General features: G+C 36.1%; 1 protein-coding gene across 1 annotated transcript in view; it reads left to right on the top strand.

The window, feature by feature from the left end:
* The window catches only part of LOC122398430 (ras GTPase-activating protein raskol-like), a 244,298-nt gene that overhangs the window by 167,186 nt on the left and 53,260 nt on the right, over positions 1-23,852 (top strand). The window contains exon 2 of the mRNA XM_043398264.1: positions 12,085-12,197. Within this exon, the coding sequence (XP_043254199.1) occupies positions 12,085-12,197 (113 nt within the window). The remainder of the gene's footprint in view (positions 1-12,084; positions 12,198-23,852) is intronic.

The following is a 23,852-nucleotide window of genomic DNA, read 5'->3' as shown; positions in this document are numbered from 1 at the left end:
TCGTAAAATGAATTCCATTTCTCGCGACCAGTTGCTCGGTTGTAGCACATTTTTCAAATCTATCTGGCAACACTTATGAAAACGAGTTGTTACACATATACAAACCACGTTTCTCGTGTAATATTACAATTTTTTTTTTTATATTCATTTTCTAATTTCTAATTTATTTTAGTGTAGTTTCGGATATTAGGATATCAGGGATTAATTTTAGCCTTATTTTTGAAACATTTTGTGTTTATCCCTTTTTTAATATCTCTTATAGTGTCAGAGATGTTAGCAAACGTATGAAGAATCACAATTTTTTTGGAACAAATAACAAATAACCATAACAAATACCCTTAAAAATTGTACTTCGTTTACAAGTGAAATACAGATGCGTATTTCAACAATTCAACAATTTGTAGTATAAAAAGCAAACTACTTCCTTGTTTAACATACCGATCATCTTCCAAACGCTGCATAATAACAATTTTCAACCGCAAACAACCTCTAAATATACCAAAAAAGTAGTACGTGTCCATTCGACTACCCCAAGTCGACCTCCCCAACTCGAACGAAAGAAAACCATTAACGCGCGCCCTGTAGTCGACCTGAGGCCGTATAAATTTCACCTATTAAACTCGTTTGTGCCCTGAATCATTGGACATTTACTGTCGAACGCCCCGTGTAAGCGTACGATGGGAGACGTACACAGAAATCGCAAGACTGGCGAGAGGTCCCGCGACGCTCTCCATTCCGTAGAAACTCGCGTGTTTCGCGTCGAAAGCGCAAAAGAGAGTAACCGTGGCGAGCAGACGCGCGCGTGTTTCTTCCAAGGGAGCGAGATTACTTCCTACGGTCCTCATTAGAACCACGCTGGACCCGGATAGTTCATTACCGGCGATCTTATCTGCGACTTGTTTCTTCCACGGAGACTTCTTCTTCGTCGGTGGTTTCTTTGCCCCCCCCCCCCTGGAGGGGATTCTCTCTTTCTCCGTTTCCCACGTTCCTTCGGTTAATTAATAAGCGCGATCTTTCGCGAGAGCACGTGCCAACGAGCCGATAGTTCGATAATAACGGGAGCCACAGGGGGAGCGAGGGGGAGGCACGATCGCCGTTTATTTTGCGAAAGCTATTACATAATTGGATAGAAACAACCGGGGCAACGAGGTACCTGTGTGCAACCAACCGGCCCATTAATCCAGAAATCTCGTTACACCGTTCGATGGCCAATTATTGTATCGATCAGTGCTTAGGATTGTTTTGTCATACGTTGCTACCACGCACAGTCGTCGATAGACCAGAGACTGGCCACAAGAGATTTTTGAGATCGCTGATTGCTAATCAAGTTTAATAATAATATATATTGAAACAGAAATATAAAGAAAATTTTTAAACAATGGCAGGTACTATTTTCTTTCGAATTCCACCATTACGATTTACAGTTATAAGAATCTCATCCATTGATCTGTTTGAAAGACTTGAAAATAATATACACAGATATATTAATAATATTTACTGCAAAAATTGGTATATGGAACACAAATTTGTACTCATTTGTAACACAAATATATTATTAATATATAAAACATAGAAACTGACAGCGATGTCTACAAGAAATTCTTGACGTCGAGAAATATATCTAAATTTCCGTTTTGCACATCGAGAGAAAATGTCAACTAAATAGAGATGCATCCAGATTGTATTAATTTTCATTAAATGTGATTTTTGGTTTTTAGTTACTGAAGGGGAAATTTTGCTCGAACAATCGTTGGTAGAATCTTTAAATCTCTCACTCGTGGTTCGATGGAACGAAATATCAGTTAAAGAGGATCGCGCGTCGATTGAAAGCGATAACTTTCGTATGCAAAGCGGTCCGCAGACAACCTCGAATCGGCATCTCGAAGCCATTACCGTTCGCCGATACAGAACCGTAGAATATTTTGCGTCGCGGTCCCTTGTTCGCGGCATCTGCCCAGAAATATTTCGCTCTCTTTACGACCGCCGCGACTCCACACAACGTTACGTTTTACACCGTTACGCGAAGCCCCGTTGCGCGCCGCTTGTGCCCGGAAAAGCTCGCGGAAAGCTGCTTCCGGGGAAACGAAGACGTAACCATCCTCAAATATTTAACTCTTCGTTCAGCGTTTCCGTCTCGAAAAATAGAAGTACAAATATAATAAAATAATCGTGTTATAAATAGAATAGTTCACATAAAAATTGTCGACCAACATATTGCATTTATAATCATTCTGTATTTATATTTGTTTCTCTCCGTGTTTCTTACGTTTTGCTCCCTTTTCCCCTCCCATAGTCCACGGTTTCTTGGCCCCAGCTGGAACTTGGCGAAACTCGCGTACCCTCGGAAGCGCCGTCACAGACCCGAAACTTTCCCACAATGCAATGCAATACCAAGTTTCGAAACTCCCGCCAAAACCACGCGAGTCGGGGGAACACAGCATACAGACGGACATTTTCGAAGTTGTTCCGTGTTAATTACACCCGTGGAAGTTGTTAAGACGACCACACGAGTCTGCGTTGTTTTGCTGTTCGCTGAAGCTGTCGATACTCCGGGGTGAGAAACCTCTTTTTCGCTGGTGTCGATCAATTCGAGAGGTATTTTTATTGGGGAGCATTATTTACGACGAAAAGCTGGCTAGTAATTACGCAAACGTGCTATATAGAAGTTTAAATTCATTTTCAATTAAATAAACAATTTATAAACAGTTGGATAATCAATAGGAATTGCAGAAACTTCTTTGGGTATGTAGGGTCAAAATAAATTTCAAAATAAATATAGAAGGTAGCATAAATTATAGTAGTTGGTGTAGTTATCGGATTTAGTCATTCATTTTTCGAATAAAATAAACAATTTATAATTCAGTTTTATTGTATAACATTACTATAGTCGATAGAGGAATTGTTGAAACTTCTTTGAGTATGTAGGGTCAAAATAAATTTCAAAATAAATATAGAAGGTAGCATAAATTATAGTAGTTGGTGTAGTTATCGGATTTAGTCATTCATTTTTCGAATAAAATAAACAATTTATAATTCAGTTTTATTGTATAACATTACTATAGTCGATATAGGAATTGCTGAAACTTCTTTTAGTATGTAAGGTCAAAGTAAATTGCAAAATAAACATAGAAGATAACATAAATAATAATAGTTGTTAGGTTCATTAGATAGAGGATAAAATGCCCTTTAAAATGAGCGTTTGTACGAGCCGATAGCGTAATTAGTTCCGGAGATATGACGATTTTAATTTCAAGTCGATGCGGTGGCTAGTTTCGTAGATACGAGGGTCCGAAGCGTTTGTTTACGTTTCATTGAGATCAATGAACTCGCGCGCGCATAGATAGTAAACAGTGCGTAGTAAATTCTTGGAAATACTACGCTTCCTGGTCACGTGACTGTCGCGACTCACGTGCGAGCGAGAGGCCCGACGCGACGCGTCAGACGAAGACAGCGATAGTCAAATTAAGAAAAATACCCTTTTACATAAATTGCGATATCTCGAAAACGGAAAGTCGGATCGACAAAAACCAAAAACCACTTTAAAGGGGAAGGTTTGCCGCCGCCAACAATGGCTTAATAATGGACAAAATATTAATAATTTCGAAACTGGACGTAATTAAAGTTTTAGTGATTTCAATACGCGTGAGTGGCCTGGTTTAACACGGGAAGCGCCATAAGAGAACTTTTTTTAAATTACCTATTTACATAAATTGCGATATCTCGAAAACGGAAAGTCGGATCGACAAAAACCAAAAACCACTTTATTGGGGAAGGTTTGCCGCCGCTAATAATGGCTTAATAATGGAGAAAATATTAATAGTTTCGAAACTGCACGTAATTAAACTTTTAGTGATTTCAATACGCGTGAGTGGCCTGATTTAACACGGGAAGCGCCATAAGAGAATTTTTTAAAAATTAGCTACTTATATAAATTGCGATATCTCGAAAACGGAAAGTCGAATCGACAAAAACCAAAAACCACTTTAAAGGAGAGGCCTTGCTGCTTCTAACAGTGGCTTAATTAGTAATAAAACACTAGTACTTTCGGAACTGCACGCGTCTAAATTTTACTATTTTTAATACGCGTTGATAGACTGTTCTAAGACAGTATACCTATATTTCCTATTTATATCGAATGTTAACCAAAATTTGATAACAAATTTTGTCAAAAATTCACAATATCTACCAAATTTAAATAAAACTAAATCTAAATAAAAATAAAACTAAAACTAAATAAAAATAAAACTAAAACTGAAAACTAAATTTATCTACTAACAAATAAGTTGACATTTAAAATTTTTTAATTAAAAAAAAACAGATTTTACACAACTTGTTCTATCTATAATGATAATTTCTACCAAATTTACGATTGATATCTTCAGTTTCTTGATTCTAAAAACCAAAAGCGTTTCGTGCAAATGAATTGTAAATTTAGCTTCGTGCAGCTCGTTAATAACAATTAAGAAAAATTAGTCTAAACGGCAGGAATACCCCGTCGAGGCTATTAAACGGAACTGTAACTCCATCGACGGGGAGAAACTGGCAGAGGTGACAGAAAATTTATGACTTCCAAGGTCTCTGACTTCTGTTCGAGTGGAACCTGAACCGGGACTATTGTTAGGTCGTGTTTTCACCGGATGTCGCTTTGAGGACTGGGCGTCTGGCCACCGAGCGTCTGAATAGTATTTGCAAGACCTGCAGGCCATACTTTGAATTGCTCCTCGACCATTGCGTTTATTTCATACTCCCCATACCGCAGGTTAACATTTTCATACGCAATTATCATTTTAATACTGAACGTTTCGACCATAAATAAAAATAAATAAAAATTCCAGCTAATCACCAACTTATTAACTGCTTTCAAGTTTCATCAGCATATCAACCCAACTGTCAATCGAATCGAACAATTTCACGAATTATTTCCTCCCAAAAGTTCCCATTCTTAGACCGAAGTTTTTGGATTTTTTGGCAAATCGATGGTCGTAGAAGAGTCCTGTGGACGGATTAGGGATTTCCAACGAATATTACCAAAGTATTGGGAAGGGGAAAAGGTTCGTTGGCGAAAAGCCAGGGAATCCGTAAGACCTTACACCGTAGTCGTCATCGCGATCGTTTGAGCGCGGCCTCGTCTTCAGCAATATCACTGAGCATTGTGCATTGTCTGCCGCGTATATCCGTGCCTTCGGTGCTCCGTCGGGTTCCATGCATATGGATGGACTGTGCGCACTTTTCTATGCTTCGCTCCCGAAGAATGGTCGACCATCACCGTCGCACAAAGACGCTGGTAGAAAGAAGAAATGAGAATAGGCACCTTTGGGAATCGCGGGGATACGCGTTTGTCGATCGCCGAGACGCCTTTGCAGATTTTTAAAGCGCGACTTGCCCGTCTCAGTGTTTTCATATTCGAAAACACGAACCTTCAGAAGCTACATTACGAGAAATTCTCAAAGAAAAATCCAGTATACCTTCCACCCTTCGATGGATACATTTTATTAGCAATTTTAATAATTATTTTTTACGAATTTTGTTTTTAAGTTTCTCGAATAGATCAGTGGATGGGGTTGTTAGAACCATAAATCATAATGGTGGCATTCGAAAGAAAGTGGTACTCTCATTTAAAAATTTTCTACATATTTCTGTTTCATTTCGACTATATCACAGTCAGTTGCAATTTTAATTTTCTATTTTATTTCGATGGCTGAGTGATTAAAGATGAAGGTTTCTGAGTGCATTTCGAAGGTTTGGGATTCTTCTAAGAGTTACTGGGGTACCTGTTACTTGCGCTTGGAAGTGTACGCTCGTTGCCAAGTGACCATCTTTCCCACTCGACAACAAAGTGGAAGGGACAAGGTTCTCACGCAATCATCAAGGTTGCATTTACCTAGGGCCTACTGTCTCGCGATATCAGACGTAGGCTTCTTGAGACGCGTAGCTGGAAAGTGAAGAGCACGGACCACCTGGTGTCACGTAAATATTGTAATAGCGACTCGGGCAAAGAAACCTGGGGCCACTCGAGACACGGCGGAAAATGATATGTAAAGGGAACCTCGGCCAGACGCATAAAAATGACAATCCGATAGCTAGAAATCTGCCGTATTTCTCCTGTTTCGTATCGACCAGGAATCTTTTCCACTCGAACGCGTACCCGTGATCCACGGAATAAATATTTATTTAACGAAACGGGCCGACGAGAGCTCCACAATCCATTATAGACATTTTTCTAATTTCGTAACGCTTTCTTTCTCAATTTTTTTTTTTATTTATATTTGACCTTCGTTCGAGGATGGAGGAAGTCGTCTGTAGTTTCTTAATAATTGCTCTTACGAGACATCGTGTGTTAAATATTACTCCAAATGGGATAAATTGTCCGCGACAGTCCTCCGGGAGCTTCGTTATTACGACTTTATAAAACTTTTCACCGGCTCTTTCAGCCGGGAAGTTTTTTATTGAGAAACTTCGGTAATGGCTAGTAGTTTGAGAGAGATACGTCAAATAGGCATTCTGCTGGTTATTGCTTGCAATATGTTGCTGTAATTATCAATTTAAAATTGTTGGGGAATTAGAAAACCTGGGAAACCAATTTCACTTAGTTTACTAAATTAATAAATTACTAAATTCTACTGTAAATCATAGAAAGGGTTAATAAAGTGCAATTGTAGCTCACTATATAGAAAAATAACATAAACCTTGGAAGCTTTCTACACAGCTTGAAAAACATTATTGTTTCATATTTCTATAATACTTGAAAATCTAAGTTTCTCAAACAATAAAATAAACTAAACTCTGTGGTCCCAACACTAACGTTTTGCAAATTTTCACACACACAATTTGCATTGCATTTCTATTGCCAAACCCACCACGTTTGTAGGAGATTCTATGTTATTAAACCTCCATTTTACACTTCGAATAACACATATGTTTAGCTAATAATAGCCATCAATCAAACGCGAAGAACGAGGCTCGTACACGAGCGCCACGTCGCTCAATATGATAATACCTATACACGGCTACGAGTCACACTAATTTATTTTTAACAAAGTGATCAATCATGCGCGTAGGGTGATTCATTACCTACAAAACGATGCATGATACGCGAACCCTGCCTATCGTCTCTCAACAATGTGGCGCAAATAATTAACCGTTCCATTCCTATTGTAGCCACACGCTCTCATATCTATCAAATAAAATATTACTATCGTTTGGATCGCGACTTCTCGATACACTCCATAATTCAGAAGCTATTACACTATATTAAAACCTCATCAAAAAATTAAAATTGCACGTATCCGTCAACCCAAATATTTCGATTTCTAAAATTCTCCTAAAGCGTTCAAACAAATATCCACGCCGTGAGTTCAAATTTAAATTCATCGGTTGCTTGTTAGGCAAATAAAATTTTCCCCTCAGACGCGAATTAACAAATAAAAAGCAGAGATTTCGTCCCGTCTCACTGCGTTTGCGACAGTTTCGTTTCGAGAGACTATTCATCCGTTCTTCAATTCGCGAAGAGAAGTTTCTTGACTTCGTTAACCCTTCAACGAGGATTATTTACTTATCACTGAATAGTCGACGTTGAAACCCACCCTCTTTCGCGTAACCGAGACGCGCCAGGTTTGAAGGGTGGTCTCCCCTCCCCCCCGGTTAATGCCTCCATGACTCGTTTCGAAACCCAGTGGCAAAGTTTTTCACCGAAAACCAAGGAAAATTTCGCGACACCGAGACCTCGCGGGGGCGCAAAATTCAGCTCGTTTTGCTCGACGGTGTTTCTTTCGCGTCGTTCGTTTACGCGTCTATGCAGCCACACGTGCGTCTGCGGTTGTAATCCGTAGTTCGTGCGCGAGCACTCCGCAGGAGAAAGACTCTTGCTACGTCTGGAACGTCGAATCGATATTTGTTCAGCCCCTGCTGCGACGATGAGGCGCAGGGGGTAGTTTGTGTCATGTTTTTGCCAGCGAGCGCTGAAAGGACTCCGCCGCTCGGAATTTCGCCGGCCATTTTCTACGCCACTTGACTCTTTCGCGTCGAATTTGATGCTCGGTGGAATCTTCAGTATCAGAAACTTCAATAGAAACAGTGGAGTTTTAAAAACAGGGTTAATTTCGAGCAAAATTTATTTTTACGCTTTTTGGTTACATTTACACGATTAAAAAATATAATCTGAACGATGTTATTATTGTGAGGTATTCTTTAAGTGTCAGGGAGGGTAGGTGAACTTTTTCAGAATTTTTAGAAGATTTTAAGTTTGGTTATTTAGGGTAGTTTGTGTCAGGTTTTTACAGGAAACTCAATGCTGAAAGGACTCTGGTCCTTGGAATTTCAGCAGCCATTTTCTCCGCCACTTGACTCTTTTACTGGATGAATTTTTAGTATCAAAAATTGTAATTTGAACCCTCTGTGGACACAGAAAATTTTTTAAAGCATTGCTGATTTCAAGCAAAATTTGTTTTTACATTTTTTGTTTACATTTTTTATATTATTATTGCAATATGTTCTTGAAACGTCAGGGATGGTATCTGAATTTTTTCAGAATTTTTGAGACACTTTAATCCTGATTGGTCTTCAAAGACCTAAGGGTGTCCCTGGAGGGTTACATAATTTAGGGGAATCAGTTCCATTGATCTCAACTTTGATATCTTTTGTAGAAGTTGTTCTCACAATGAACCTTCGTCAAATAGACATCGTTCATCGTTTTTTTCACAAAGTTATTAACAAACAAGTTGCAATTGCATTTTCTATTAAAAAGAAAACCTCTAAAACTCCTACTAAAAGTTCCAAAAACACAAGTATGCCTTCACTACACACGTTCCATGAAATTTCAAAGAATTACCACTTAAAAATTTCAAAAAATACAAATTAATATTTCGTCCATCCTTGCTTTACCTAAACAAATCGAGCAAAAGTTATTACGTTATTAATTTTATATTACGAGAGCTTTTCTGCGGAATCGCGTTCCGAAATTGAAATTAAATGCAGTTTCAGCGCGTCCCACGCGGGGTCGAATAACCGTAATTTTATGAGCGAGATTTCGTTTCTTTTTTTTTCTCGAATTCGCGTGCTGGTTCCGCGCGTTGGGAACACTTTTGTCCGAGCGTAATGCAATTCAACGACGGTGACAAATTGCGGGGCCAGAAACGCGTTTTTCTACGCGGTGTGTGTTTGCGTTACGCAATCGTTCGCCGTCGAAATTACTTTTCCGAGCTGGCGGCGAAAGAGCGAGAAACAATAGGATCGTTGTCCGGTTGCCTTGTAATTTCGTAGCTGTAATTTTCGCGCGGCTCCTCCGCTGTCAGAAAAGAGATTTAAAAACCATTCGAAACCCTCGCCCCTTCGTCTCGCGACGCATCGACGAGCACAAAGGAATCCTGGTCTCGATTTCTCCAGCGTGTATCCGACCTCCGCGAAACGTTTTCCTACCGATCGCCAGCAATCATTATCGTTCGTTCGAAATAACAAAAGAAGATGCTGGAAATTCAATCGAGATCGTTAAAAATTAGTCCAAAATGCAATTATAAATATTTAGAAATCGATGACAAACCGTGTGACAACCTCAGAGAATAATTTTATATTGAAATTGTATTGTAAATTGTCTGAAACTGATATTGTATCAAGATCGATACACGATCGTTAATTTTGGAGTAAAGAGTTTCAAAGTTTAGGAATAAAATTTTATCTGTATTTGAAAGCTAGGAGGCCTGTGTTTTTGTAAATTACAAAGGAGGTAGGTGTTCATTTTGTGGGGAAAAATGGGACCAGTTTGTGTAGGATAAAATCATGCACAGAGTCTCGAAACAAGAGCTGTTCTGGTGATTTCAATGCGTGGGAGTAGCAACGCGTGTCCTTTTCTCTATTTCATAGCATATTAATGTTTCTGATGCATTTTGTTTCTCTTCGTATTATAGTTTACCCTGTCTTTTAACAAATTAAAGAAGTATTCGATATTATTACACGTTAGAAAATTAAATAAAATAATTATTGCAATAAATACACGACGATTGGAGAATCTTTGTTCTTAGAATCTTTAGCTTTTCATTAATTCTTTTATTCTATATTTTACGATGTTAATGTTTCTATTATTATTTCTACTCTTATTTGATCGTATCTTCTAACAAACAGGTGAAACAAATATTCGATATTATTACACATTAGAAGTCTAATAAATATTGTAATAAATACACGACGATCAGTGAAACTTTTGTAGACTCAGAATCTGTTGATCTTTCTATTATTATTTCTACTCTTATTTGATCGTATCTTCTAACAAATGAGTGAAACAAATATTCTATATTATTACTCTAAACCTAAATACACAAATATTGCGATAAGATATAGATGTAAAAAGATCCCACAGATTGCTATTTCCGTATTTATTTTAATTAATAATTAATTTCGCGGGAGCGTTAATCAATTTTGTTGATACGTTGAATTAAAGTCAAGCACATAAATTAATGGGTTAAGAAGTTTCGCGTGAATCTTGCGAAGTTAAGGGCACGCTAAACGTCGATTAGCAATGGCGTACGAACTGGAGCTGTCTCCTTCGAGTTAGGGGGATTTCGAAATTAGGTAATTAATTTAGTGGACTGTCGAGGGCATGCTTTCCAGATGACGATCGACTCCCAGGTCCCTGCACGTGCTCAGGCCCTTGAAATGGCGGACGTCGCCTAATATACGGATACGTTTCGAGTAATGCCGTTTAGGCGCAGGGACACGTTAATCGTCGACACTTGGCCGCGATTTACGAGGCAATTTCGATGAACCCCACTGTTCGTGGACCAAATCTATTTTTTTCACGGCGAAATTTCCATTGAGAATATTTTCAAAATTATCGAGAGTCAAAGATTACGGAAAATTTGAACGAGAAAGAATTATTTTTTAATTTTAATTTTAAATAACAAGCCAGTTGATTGTAAGCTATCATTTGGCTTTTTTTATTGTATTAATTTGATTTATAATCGAATGTTGGATTCATTCAAAAATAAAAAAGCTTAGCTTCTTTGTTTCTGTTTTACATCTGTGTTAAAAAATAAATACAAATCTCTGTAGTTTAGTAATTATATACAATGCAATTTTTGTATAATTTCTTTTACCAATCTCGAAGGGAAGAAATAATTCTCAAAGCATGCAGGGGAAAAGGGGTTGAAAATAATTCCTTTGTTCTTAGGTTCTTCACGTTTGCATGCACAAAAAATACAATCTAACCGATATTATCGTTGCAATATATTCTCGAGACGTCAAAGGTGATGCCTGAATTTTTTCAGAATTTTTAAATCACTTCAACCCTGATAGTTCAAGAAGGTAGTTTGTATCACATTCTAGCAAGCAACTTATCATTGAAAGGGCTCTTGTATTCGGAATTTTTGGCAGCCATTTTATATTATCATTGCAATATATTCTTAAAACATCAGAGGTAATACCAGAGTTTTTTCAGAATTTTTAAAACACTCCAACCCCGATTATTTTTATTTTACTTACTGCAAACTATGTGCATCTGTAGGAAAATAAACCACTCTGCGTTAACACTAGATTTACGTACTCATTTATTATTGAAACCCATTATATAGACGGTTGAATTAAAATTTGTCTTTTTATTAAATTTACTATTACTTTTTAATATAAATTGCTAACTGTATAAAATCTGAAACCTGTCAGATCGACCAACCCCCGTAAATTTAGTGTTACAAAAATAAATAAAAATCTCCCATAAACCGGATCGATTGCACTACAATTTTTATATAATTATCTAACCCGTTCCAAGACAGAATAAAATTTCTGAATCTCAAAGGGAATAAATAATTTTCAACGGCCTGCAGGTGCCTGGGAAAAGGGGTTAAAAATAATTCCCCGGTTGTTTCGCGGGATTCACCCTCCTCGTTGGAGTCTCGAACGCACGCGAGGATTATCGATCGTTATCGATCGTTGCTGGAGGCGTTGCAGGAATCGCGTACCGCTTCCTGTTGCGCTCCTTCGCGATAATTGACGCGCCGCTTATTACTCTTATTGTCGACTTTATTCTCCTAGGACAGGGTCGCGGACAATGACCACCGATCGTTGGGTTTACTCACCCGGGACCATCTTTTTCTTTTGCAGAGGCCGAATGCTGCGTCGGCGAAGCTGCCGGGGAGGCGTGCTGGGAACCTTGTTACTGCGTCCTCCTGCAGGACGAGCAGACCCTCACGGCTTACAGGAGCGAGGACATGGCCGTGAGTACATTGCTTCCTTTTTATCCGCCGCGAAAACCACCCTCCAATTTGGCCGGGATTAGCCACCACCTTTTATTATCGACTCACGGGCGCCCTTCTTGTTAAAGAACATCATATTTCGCTTTCCCGTGAACTGGAGTTCTTCATTTTTTATACCAAAAGCGGTGGAGAATAATTTCGTTGCATCCAGCGAGGGCAAATCTCTTGCAATATTCGAGAGATTACTGTCCACGAATAAATCAATTTGTCTCGATTTATTATTGGTGAATATTGTAACTTGTTTGTAATTTTTTGCGTGACCAGAACTCTGATTTTAGAGAATTTTTAACTACACAATTTTGAAATTTTAGTTATTTTTGTGAGCTTCATAAAATTTATGAATCCTGTTTATTAACGTTATTAACGTTCATGCCCGAGTCTGACTGCTTTGAAAAACAATATTTGTTTAATCCAACGGTTTAAGGGATGATAATATTTGTTTTCCCTCAAATTATACGTTAGATACAACATTGTAATTAACAAAAACCGTATTTTTAGAAGCAAATCCAATAAAGAAAACTGATCGTTGTTGGTTAACCCGAAAAATATGAGCTTTAAGGTGTTAAATTTATTGTTTTTGAGGTTTCGACTTGGGAGTTAATTGTGTTAGAATTTTGAGAGAAAAATTAGTAATTATAGAGAAAGCCTGGGGGAAATTTTTCTGTTGTTGTTATTGGGGAATTTTTAGATTTTAGTACTGCAAAAATTCTATCAAGATTAAATTTTACAACTCAATAAGTATTCTTATTGAGACTTGCTCGAGTTGAGGATTATTTTTACTCTGTTCTTTATCAGAATAGTTTATAATTCTCTTACTGTAGACATTTGAAAAAATAGAGTCAAATTTTGCTTATCACATTTGCTTACATACAACTTCAACAATTTTTTTTTTAAACTAATCTACAATATATATCCTTACAAGAAAAACAAAATAAAATCAGTTCAATGGAATAATTTCTAAGAGCACAGATTTCCTTAGATAGAATTACAACAATTTTTTGAACCAATCTATAATACATATCCTTCCAAAAAAAATAAAATGAAATCAGTTCAGTGGAATAATTTCTAAAAACATGTTTATGATCACATTTGCTTATACATGACTTTAACAATTATTTAAACCAATTTACAATATATATTCTCCTAATAAAAACAAAATGAAATCACTTTAATGAAATAATTTCTAAGAGCACACATTTGCTTACATAGAACTACAATAATTTTTTAAACCAATCTAGAATACATATCCTAAAAAAAATAAAATGAAATCAGTTCAATGGAATAATTTCTAAAAACATGTTTATGATCACATTTGCTTATACATGACTCTAGCAATTATTTAAACCAATTTACAATATATATTCTCCTAATAAAAACAAAATGAAGTCACTTTAATGGAACAATTTCTAAAAACATGTTTCTAATCACATTTGCTTATACATAACTCTAACAATTATTTAAACAAATTTACAATATCCTCCTAATAAAAATGAAATAAAATCAGTTCAGTGGAATGATTTCTACAAACAGGAGGCCACATGACTCGAGAGCCACTGATAGTATCAAGCTTGGACATGTTTAACAAACATCTATCGCCTGCTGGTTTAAACAACCAAAGTTTATTTATTCGCGAGAAATCGTAGGATTCCAACCCGTGTTTTCTCGAGGTAGAATTGGACGGTAGATTCAACATCCCCTATGGTTTTCAAACTTCAATCGACAGTCGGCGCTTTGAGACAGTCCGTCCATAATCTCGACCGATATTTGCAGTGGCCGCAGTTTCGGTCAGAAGTCTGAAGTCTTGAAAGCGCTTGGGTATACACAACCGGTCCGGGGGTGGAAACTTTCTAATCGAATTAGAGGATGGCCGCCCCTTTGCCATTCCGACCGTGCGATCAAACAAGTCCCGGAACCCTTTGCAGCGTGTATTGTGTAAACGCGATAAAATGCAGGATTTCTGTGAACGTCGAAGAACTGTGTGTTTGCTTGTACGAATAGAAACTGCACACGCGACTCAACGACGCGTTATCTTGGAAATTAATTTACGACAGAGTTTCTCGAAATTCGTTGGCTTGCAAATTCCAGTCGAATCTTCCAACGCTTGTTTATTTTACAAAATAATCTATTCTTTTGTGTGCAAGAAAGGGTTGCAATTATTCAGCAAATTATTATTTCAAATTTTTATTGTAAATTTATTTTTATTTAAAATAAACTATCCAAACTCGTGGACTTGAATTTATAAAACGATCAGTAATTCATGGAAATTGCAATTTTTAAATTTAACATATAAATTTAAATTCGAGTTATAAATTAAATTCAATTAAGTTTCAAATTTATTCAAAATATTTTCAACCGCGGTATACGATGAAAGATAAATTTTTTCTGTTATCTGCAGAGGTCAACGTACAGACTGATATTAAATTCGAACAAAGTAAAAAATGCAATTTTTCGACGATTCGAGTGTTTGAGTTCGATATCGAATGTGGTTTCGAAAACGATCGAGGCGCGTATCCAGCGAAGTTTGCTGGCTCTCTGACCCACACTCGACGCCACAAAGAAAATCCATCCCGGCGTAAATACGCGTTTTCAGCGGGCCCGGGCGTCGGTGTTCCCCGTTTCCATTCACGCTCCCGAGGGGACTGGCATCGAACGTTTACGTTATTGCGCCGCGTGCATCGCGAACCATTGCACTCTGCGGAATGTAACACGGTTCGCTGCGGATCGAGTCGAAAGAAACTCGATCGAAAAATTTCACCGTGAACATTTTCGCCGTGAGCTCCGTATCGCCGGGGTGGACGCGCTGTAGGACTTCCCCCTGAAAGCTTACTTAACTAATAACTTTCCAACAGAGTTACCGTGACTTCGGCCTCCTCTGTCTCTGCACGCTGCTCCTGCTTTACCATCGCGTGTTTATATTCCTTTCGTTCTCTTTGTGTTTCTTGCTGGATGCGAATCGGCTTCTACAGCCCCGATTAGGCGCGGTTACGCAACGAATGGATAAACGAGTAATTTGTTAAAATTGAAGAGAGCAATCTCTGATTTGTTTCTTGATGGTAAATTTCAATTTTTAGACTGGTTGGATTTGAAAACAATTTTTATTTTAAAGGGAAGCATGGATAGGAGATCAATAATTATTTGAGAAGGATGAAAGCAATTTCTGATTTTTTTTTTGTATTGTCAAAGTTCAAATTTTAGGTAGGTTTTGGAAACAATTTTTATTTTAAAGGCAAGCATGCATAGGAGACTAATAATTATTTGAAAAGAATGAAAGCAATTTCTGATTTGTTTTTTATTGTCAAAATTCAAATTATATACTGGTAGGTTTTGATATCAATTTTTATTTTAAAGGGAAGCATGGATGGGAGACTAATAATTATTTGAAAAGGCTGAAAGCAATTTCTGATTAGGTTTTTATTGTCAAAGTTCAAATTTGATACTGGTAGGTTTAGAAAACCATTTTTATTTTAAAACGAAGCATGAATCGGAGGCTAATAATTAGACTGCGGATCTTTATGCAAATTCATATTTTTATTAATAGAATTAATGAAATGGGAGCTTCGTATATGATTGTCTCAACCATTAAATATAATAATTTGTATCTTACTTTAAGTATTTCTTATATTTTTGCATATTAAGTGCATTCTGTAGTTTCTTGAGAATTAAAATTCCCCATAAATGCATAAACATCCGCAGTCTACTAATAATTATTTGGAAAGGATGAATGCAATTCCTAATTTGTTTTTTATTATCAAATTTTAAATTTTATACTGGTAGGTTTAGAAAACAATTTTTATTTTAAAATGAAGCATGGATAGGAGACTAATAATTATTTGAAGGGGATGAAAGCAATTTCTGATTAGGTTTTTATTGTCAAAATTCAAATTTTATACTGGTAGGTTTAGAAAACAATTTTTATTTTAAAGGGAAGCATGAATAGGAGATAAATAATTATTAGAAAAGGATGAAAGTAGTTCCTGATTTGTTTTTTATTGTCAAATTTTTAATTTTATACTGGTAGGTTTAGAAAACAATTTTTATTTTAAAACGAAGCATGGATAGGAGATCAATAATTATTTGAAAAGAATGAAAGCAATTTCTGATTTGTTTTTTATTGTCAAATTTCAAATTTTATACTGGTAGGTTTTAAAAACAATTTTTATTGTAAAGGGAAACATGGATACGAGACTAATAATTATTTGAAAAGAATGAAAGCAATTTCTGATTTGTTTTTTATTGCCAAATTTCAATTTTTATACTGGTAGGATTTGAAAACAATTTTTATTTTAAAACGAAGCATGTATAGGAGACTAATAATTATTTGAAAAGGACGAAAGTGATCTTTGATTAGTTCATATCGAAATTTAAAAGAAAAGAACTCAATTTTTGGAAGGTGTATCCTGTGAATGTGTCAGTGTCGACACATTTAATTCGTCGGTTTCCGTTTTATTCACCACCCTTCTGGCTGCACAGTTCGTGACACGAACGAACGTAGAAACGCGAGGAGCGGGCGAAGATTTCTTGTTCCGGATCCATTTTGGTCGTAAGATCCCCTAAGCGTGCCCGGCGTCGTGTCTCGGGCTTGGGCTTCTTTTTCTCCGTCGTCGAAAGCTCCGGTAGCGAGAATTCTACTTATTACATTGCTCGAAAGCAAATCCCCCCTCCAAGATCAGCTAATTTTAAGAGTCCAATAGCGAATCTTTGTCGATGCAATTACCCTGTCGCGAATGAGTCGATCTTCTTTTTGTTCCTCCATTCCACTCTGATGATAGCTACTCTTTAAGAGCATCTTTTGTTATACCAACTGCACTAATATTAACATAAAGTATTCAAACATTGCGTAATGGAAAAAAAATTACAGATATTTTCTTTTCAAATAAAATAATCAAAGGTCACATTTCGTGACTAGCAAGTATTCAATCATCCCTCTTGTATGTACCCAACACTCTATTTTATATTTTATTTTCTAAACATATACTAACTACTCGTACATGCAGAGACAGATATAATTGAACAATCCTTAAGAAGTTTAAAACTACCCTTTATTGTATTTATTTTACTATAATTATTTTACGAACTTTTATTAGCTGATAATATTTTCTCTCGTACAATTTTTATTTTGCTTCTCCTTACATATTGACTTCTATTCGTCCTAAGGAATTTTTTCCCCACGAATAAATGAACAATAATAATAATTCAATTTCAAAGAATACAAGATACAAAAATCATAACACACAAAAAAAACAAGAAAATAAATTCCCTGTTTTGATAACATTAACAAGTAGCATATCAATGTACAAGTAGAACAAATATTAACTTCTTTTTGTACTAAAGGGATTTCCACCACAAATGAATGAACAATAATGCAAATTTAATTAAAAAAAAAAAAAGGAACTCATCGATACTAAATTTCCCATTTTATACGATAAATAATTTCAGGCACGTAAATATAAAATAACAACGTTGAATATGAATAGTAATACTAATATTAATGGCGGAAGGAACCTCGAGGGAACCGTCACACGTTGACCCAGAAGCATTTTAGGGTTATTTCTTCTTCCGGCGTGCATAATTAGGGCCCGTACGAAAGTCGAGGGAAACCCAAGCCTATATTTTCCGCGCTCGCGTTTCGTCGATTCGAGTTCCTCGTGGCTACACGACGAACGGAGTCGTGTAAGTGGTAGCCATTACGTGTTTAAGGCCGGCTGCAAATCTCGTAGAATCTGGCTGCGGAAACCCCGGCGTCGCCACTCCTGTTTCGCATGAGAGGACTCCTTCAATTTATTCGTACACCGTTTGTGTGCATAATAACCATTCCCGGGGCCGCCTCGAGTGCTTTTTTTCCCCCCCCCCCTGTCGGCGAAAGAGAAATTTTCCTCATTATGGTATCAATGACGGATCTCGAAGCGGAGACGAGAAACGGACCGTCTGCGATCCACGTTCGCCAATTTCTCCGGAGACCAACGCTCCTTTAGCGAACGGTACAGCAAATCCAATGACTTTCATCGTTAAACAACACTCTGGAATTATGTAGCAATTTTAAACTCTCGTGTCTATTTCAATTACAAATTTTTTACCATTAAATTTCAGTAGACAAATTTTTTAAGGGTTCATATTAGCTTTTTATTCATTTTTCACTTTGGGAGTAAAATAATCAAAGCTGAAACGTTTTAAAGGAATTCAGTTTCTAAAGGATTCATGAATTTGTCTAGAAAATAAGTATTAATACAAATTTTTGACGATTCAATTTCAGCAGATATTTTTAGGGTAGTGTTCATATCAACTTTTTATTAATTTTTCACTTTGGGAATAAAATAGTTAAAGCTGAAACGTTAGAAGAATTCAATTGGAATAGGATTCATGAATTTTACTAGAAAATAAGTATTGATACAAATTTTGAACGATTCAATTCCAGCAGATATTTTAAGGGTAGTGTTCATATCAACGTTTTATTTTTATTTTCACTATGGGAATAAAATAGTTAAAGCTGAAACGTTTTAAAAGAATTCAATTTGAATAAGATTCATGAATTTTACTAGAAAATAAGTATTGATACAAATTTTTGACGATTCAATTTCAACAGATATTTTAAGGGTACTGTTCATATTAGCTTTTTATTAATTTTGCACTTTGGGACTGAAACAATTAAAACTGAAATGTTGAAGGAATTCAGTTTTAATAGAATTCATGAATTTTACTAGAAAACAAGTATTAATATAAATTTTTAACGATTCAATTTCAGCAGATATTTTAAGGGTACTGTTCATATCAATTTTTTATTTTTATTTCCACTATGGGAATAAAATAGTTAAAACTGAAACGTTTTAAAGAAATTCAATTTGAATAGGATTCATGAATTTTACTAGAAAACTATTAATCCAAATTTGTAACGATTAAACTCTAGTAGAAAAATATTTTAAGGTGTTCATATTAATTTTGTATTAATTCATCACTTTTGGAATGAAACAATTAGAAACATCAAAGGAATTAAATTTGGATAGTATTCATGAATTTCAATCACCAGAAAATAGGTATCAGTACAAATTTGAATTGATGCAATTTTCTAAAATCGAAGTTTTTTTTGTACAATTTTGACCCAGCAATCAATGTGTTAATAATCCAAAAAATCCTAAGTAAAACTCTAGTAGAAAAATATTTTAAGGCGTTCATATTAATTTTGTATTAATTCATCACTTTTGGAATGAAACAATTAGAAACATCGAAGGAATTAAATTTGAACAGTATTCATGAATTTCAACTACCAGAAAATAAGTATCAACACAAAGTTTAATTGATGCAATTTTCTGAAATCGAAGTTTTTTTTTGTACAATTTTGACCCATCGAAGTGTTAATAACCCAAAAAATCCTAAGAAAATTACGTCTCAGTTATCGAATGTATGATTTTAAAAAGCTGATGATGGAAATATTGAAATATTATCGAAGAGGAGGATTTTATTCTGTTTGGGAAGTGCATGAGCAGCAAACGATGTCGACGCGAAGGAACTAGGCGAACGAATTTGCCATGTGATTCGCATCCAAGCGATCCTCTTGAACCCGGGGAAACCTTTGGAAATCCTAACGAGTCGGTAACCCTTGAGAAACTCCGACAATATGCGCCTCGGATTAGTTGATTTTAATCTCACAAAGCGTCTGGCAGCGGATCTGGCGGAAAGTTGGTTTATTCGATGCCGCGAAAATAGAGCCGCGATTCGAGTTTGGGTAAACTATGTTTCTGGTAAACGTAACTTCTAATTCGCTGCCTAATCATTCCTTGGTTGCGCCAACTTTCGCTCGTTTCTATAAATCTCGTCGCTGATTACACTTTGATCTTGGAGAATGTTTGTACGACCGTTAATATTTCCAGTATTCTATGCACAGTTTATTCGAGTGTAAATTAAAACGTTAATTGCCCGTTTTAATCTCGACGGAGTGTAATTTTTTAACGAACGAGATTATTTTCCAGTGGAGCACGTTTACTTTGCAATTTTTATTTCGGTCGTCGAATTGTCCGGCTGTATATTTTTATAAACGAAACGTGGTCGTTTAAATGCCAGCCGTGCCCGAGAAGTTAATTCGTTCCGCTTGCATACCGAAAATACTTTACTATGTCAGCAGTCTCGACAGCTTGAATACATTTCAATGTTTTAAAATGTAATTAGTTCTTCTCGGTAGCCTGCATCCTCTGCTTCGAACCTCGCTCAATTTGTTTCTGTTATAGCAAGTCGTCTGCGGGTCGTGCGTTGCATAGTTCCCCCTACAGGAGGGTTGAAAACCAATTTCTACCATTCAGTGACTGTAACGAAAGACAAGATAATTTTGTAAATTTAAATTACTAGTTTAATGGTCGTAAAATAGTAAATTATTTCGATTTCTGACAATTAAAATCAGATGCCAATGGAGGGTTGCAATTTTTTGGCTTTTGTTTCTATTAGAATGACAATAGGGTTGAAGTAAAAATAATTTCTCCAATTCTATAACTTTAATAGAAGGCAAGATAGTTTTATAAATTTAAATTACAAGTTTAATGATCGTGCAAATAATTGAGAAATTATTTCTTCTTCTGGAAAATAAAATCAGATGACAATGGAGGGTTGCAATTTTTGGTTTTTATAATTTTAATAAAAGACAAGATAATTTCATCAATTTAAAATAGAAATAAAGGGTCGTACAAATAATAAATTATTCCTCTTTCTGAAAATTAAAATCAGAGGACGATGGAGGGTTGCAATTTTTGGGTTTCTGTTCCTGATATAGTAAGTTACAACAGGGTTGAATGAAAAGCAATTTTTCCAATTTTGTACTAGTAATAAAAGACAAGATAATTTCATAAATATAAATTACAAATTTAATGGTTGCACAAATAATTGAGAAATTATTTCTTCTGCCAAAAGCTAAAACCAGGTGCCAATAGAGGGTTGCAATTTTTGGTTTCTATAATTTTAACAATAGACAAGATAATTTCATCAATTTAAAATAGAAATTAAGGGTCGTACAAATAATAAATTATTCCTCTTTCTGAAAACTAACATCAAATACCAATAAAGGGTTGCAATTTTTCGGTTTTTATAACCTCCAGAAAGGACAAGTTAACTTCACGAATTTAAAGTACAAACAATAAAAGGTTGCAATTTTTTGGTTTCATCGTCACGTTAAAAGCACAGGTCTCCAGTTTCGTTTCATCCACCGATAACATTTACCAAAGCAACGCGAAAGATGAATCGCCATACTCGTTCGTCGTTTGTGCCCGTGTATCAAACGCGATCCCGTTTTTTTTGCCGATGGCTGTTTGTCTTTCTCGCTTCGTTTGAGTTTTTCTCTCGGCGTGGCGAGTGTCTCCGCGCGTTTCTAGTAATTCGTAGCCCCCTACGCGACGTCTGAGCCCTTGTTATTACTAAATCAAGACCAACGCCAGCCCCCTCCTCCCCCTCTGTTTCCGCTCTGTCCCGGCTCACGTCCTTTTCTCCTTCCGTGTAATCACATTCGAGGGGTCTAGGAACGCGAGACCCTTCGTTACTCGACGCTGAATCCGCCCAGAAGGAGCAGGGCTCTCGCCTCCCCCGCGCTTTTCCTCGGACCTCTCAAACGATTCCTCACCCGTTCGCGAACGGAGAAAATCCACCCCAGCGAGTAGAGAAACCCGTGCACGATCAGCCGTGTTGTTATTGCTCGGAACGCGGTCATTCTTTTTCTCCTCCCTCGTTCCTGATCGCGTTTAACGATCGCAATCCCTCCAACGTGCTCCCCCACAATTTATTGCAATATTTTTTTCTCATTTATAAACTGACCATTTCTTCACACATTTTCTTAAAAGTCCTAATTGAAGAAATTATTTTTTTTATGGTGTAAACTGTCTGCTTTGGACACTGATTCTCCATTTTATTTTTATTTTCAGCACTACATATGAATATAATATTTTTTTTTATGAGATATCGTCAAATGTTATTCATTTCTTATTTATAAAGTGATCATTTCTTCATATATTTTCTAAGACTCTCTGTTGAAGAAATTATTTTTTTTTTGTGGAGTAAACTGTCTGCTTTGGACACTGATTCTCCATTTTATTTTTATTTACAACACTAGATATAAATATAATATTTTTTTTTTATGAGATATGGTCAAATGGTGATATTTCTCATTTATTTCCTATTTATAAAGTGACCTCTTCTTGACACATTTTCTTAAAAGTCCTAATTGAAGGAATTATTTTTTTTTTTTATGGAGTAAACAGTCTGCTTTAGATAGTGTTTCTCCATTTTATTTTTATTTCCAGCACTAGATATAAATATAATATTTTTTTTTTACGAGCTATCATCAAATGGAAATATTTGTTTTCAAGACTTTAGATACTGATTCTCCATTTTGTTTTTATAACGAGTTTCTTATATAAATTGACATCATTAACAGGAAAAAGTATTTTAAACGAGTCTCATTATCGATATCGAGGACAGAGTGCCAAACGAAGGAAAAATAGTAAACCACGAATGGTAACAACCACCCCCCGCTCTAGTATGCAAAAGACGGACGAAGCACTAGTCTCTGAATATTCCTGACAAGCTACTTGGACTAAAAAATGAACGCTTCGAAGACTTCGGGAGAGCAGCGACGATCGGTCGAGGAAAAGAAGATGTCCTTGAGTGCACCGAGGGGGGAGAGTCGTAGCTTGGGGGTTGAAAGCGCAGGGTGTGCACTCTCTTTCATGGCGCTCTGTGCATAATTTATCGTTAGGGTGGATCAAATTCGGTGGCGCGTGTCGAAGTGTCTGGACCCTGGTGGGCACGACTCCGCCGCGAATAAATCGTAATAATTTAAGGTCGAAACTTTTTTAGGAAAAGTAATCCGCGCGGATTTCAACCCCTCCCGCGTATTAAGGGTATTAACTCTTCTTTGTTACCTTCGCTGTCACACGTCCATGCTTTCACTCGTTCGGGGCGCGAATAAAATCACTAGTCAATTCGAAAGGTGTATTATTTTTTTAGCTGTTATACGCTATTTGGGAAATGAATTATATTTTCTCAGTGGATTGGGTCTGGGGTTATTTTTATTTTACTTTGGGGAAGAAAATTTTAAGTGTATTGTCTTGCAGATTGTTTAGGATCGTTTTAGTTTTATGGTATGTTGTACAGTGAAGATTTGTTTATTATGCAAGCAAGGTAATTTCAATATTTTTTTGGTATAGTTAAAGAAGAGAAATTTTCTTGAAAATATTAAATTTCGAAATATAGAGTTCCAAGTCGTCTCGAAGTAAACAGATAAACTTTCTTTTAGTAAACTTTCTATATTACGATTTGATAGTTTGCTCGATAATATTTTATAAAGTCTAAATTTTACGTAATATGTACTGCGTAACTTAATAAAAATTAGAGTTTGAATAACAGAATGAAGTTACTTTCGAAATTAAATAAACTCTAACTGGAAATTATTTATTAACTACGTTTCAAAGTACACTTAGAAAATAGTATAAATTATAATTAGTACAACAAATGAAACTGCCTTTAAAATAAATTTTGACTCAAAAAGTACACAAGTAAAGTTTGTGTAATTTTAATATGCATTGCTAGTCTGTTTATTAAAATATTACAAGTTCTAATAAATTATTTGGATGTTCAGTAGTTGACAAA

This window comes from Colletes gigas, unplaced genomic scaffold (genome assembly GCF_013123115.1).
Source record: "Colletes gigas isolate AHSC1104 unplaced genomic scaffold, ASM1312311v1 Colletes_gigas_Sc00011, whole genome shotgun sequence".
Taxonomy (NCBI): Eukaryota; Metazoa; Arthropoda; class Insecta; order Hymenoptera; family Colletidae; genus Colletes; species Colletes gigas.
Note: the sequence above shows the minus strand (reverse complement) of the source record. Positions and strands in the feature narration are given on the sequence as shown.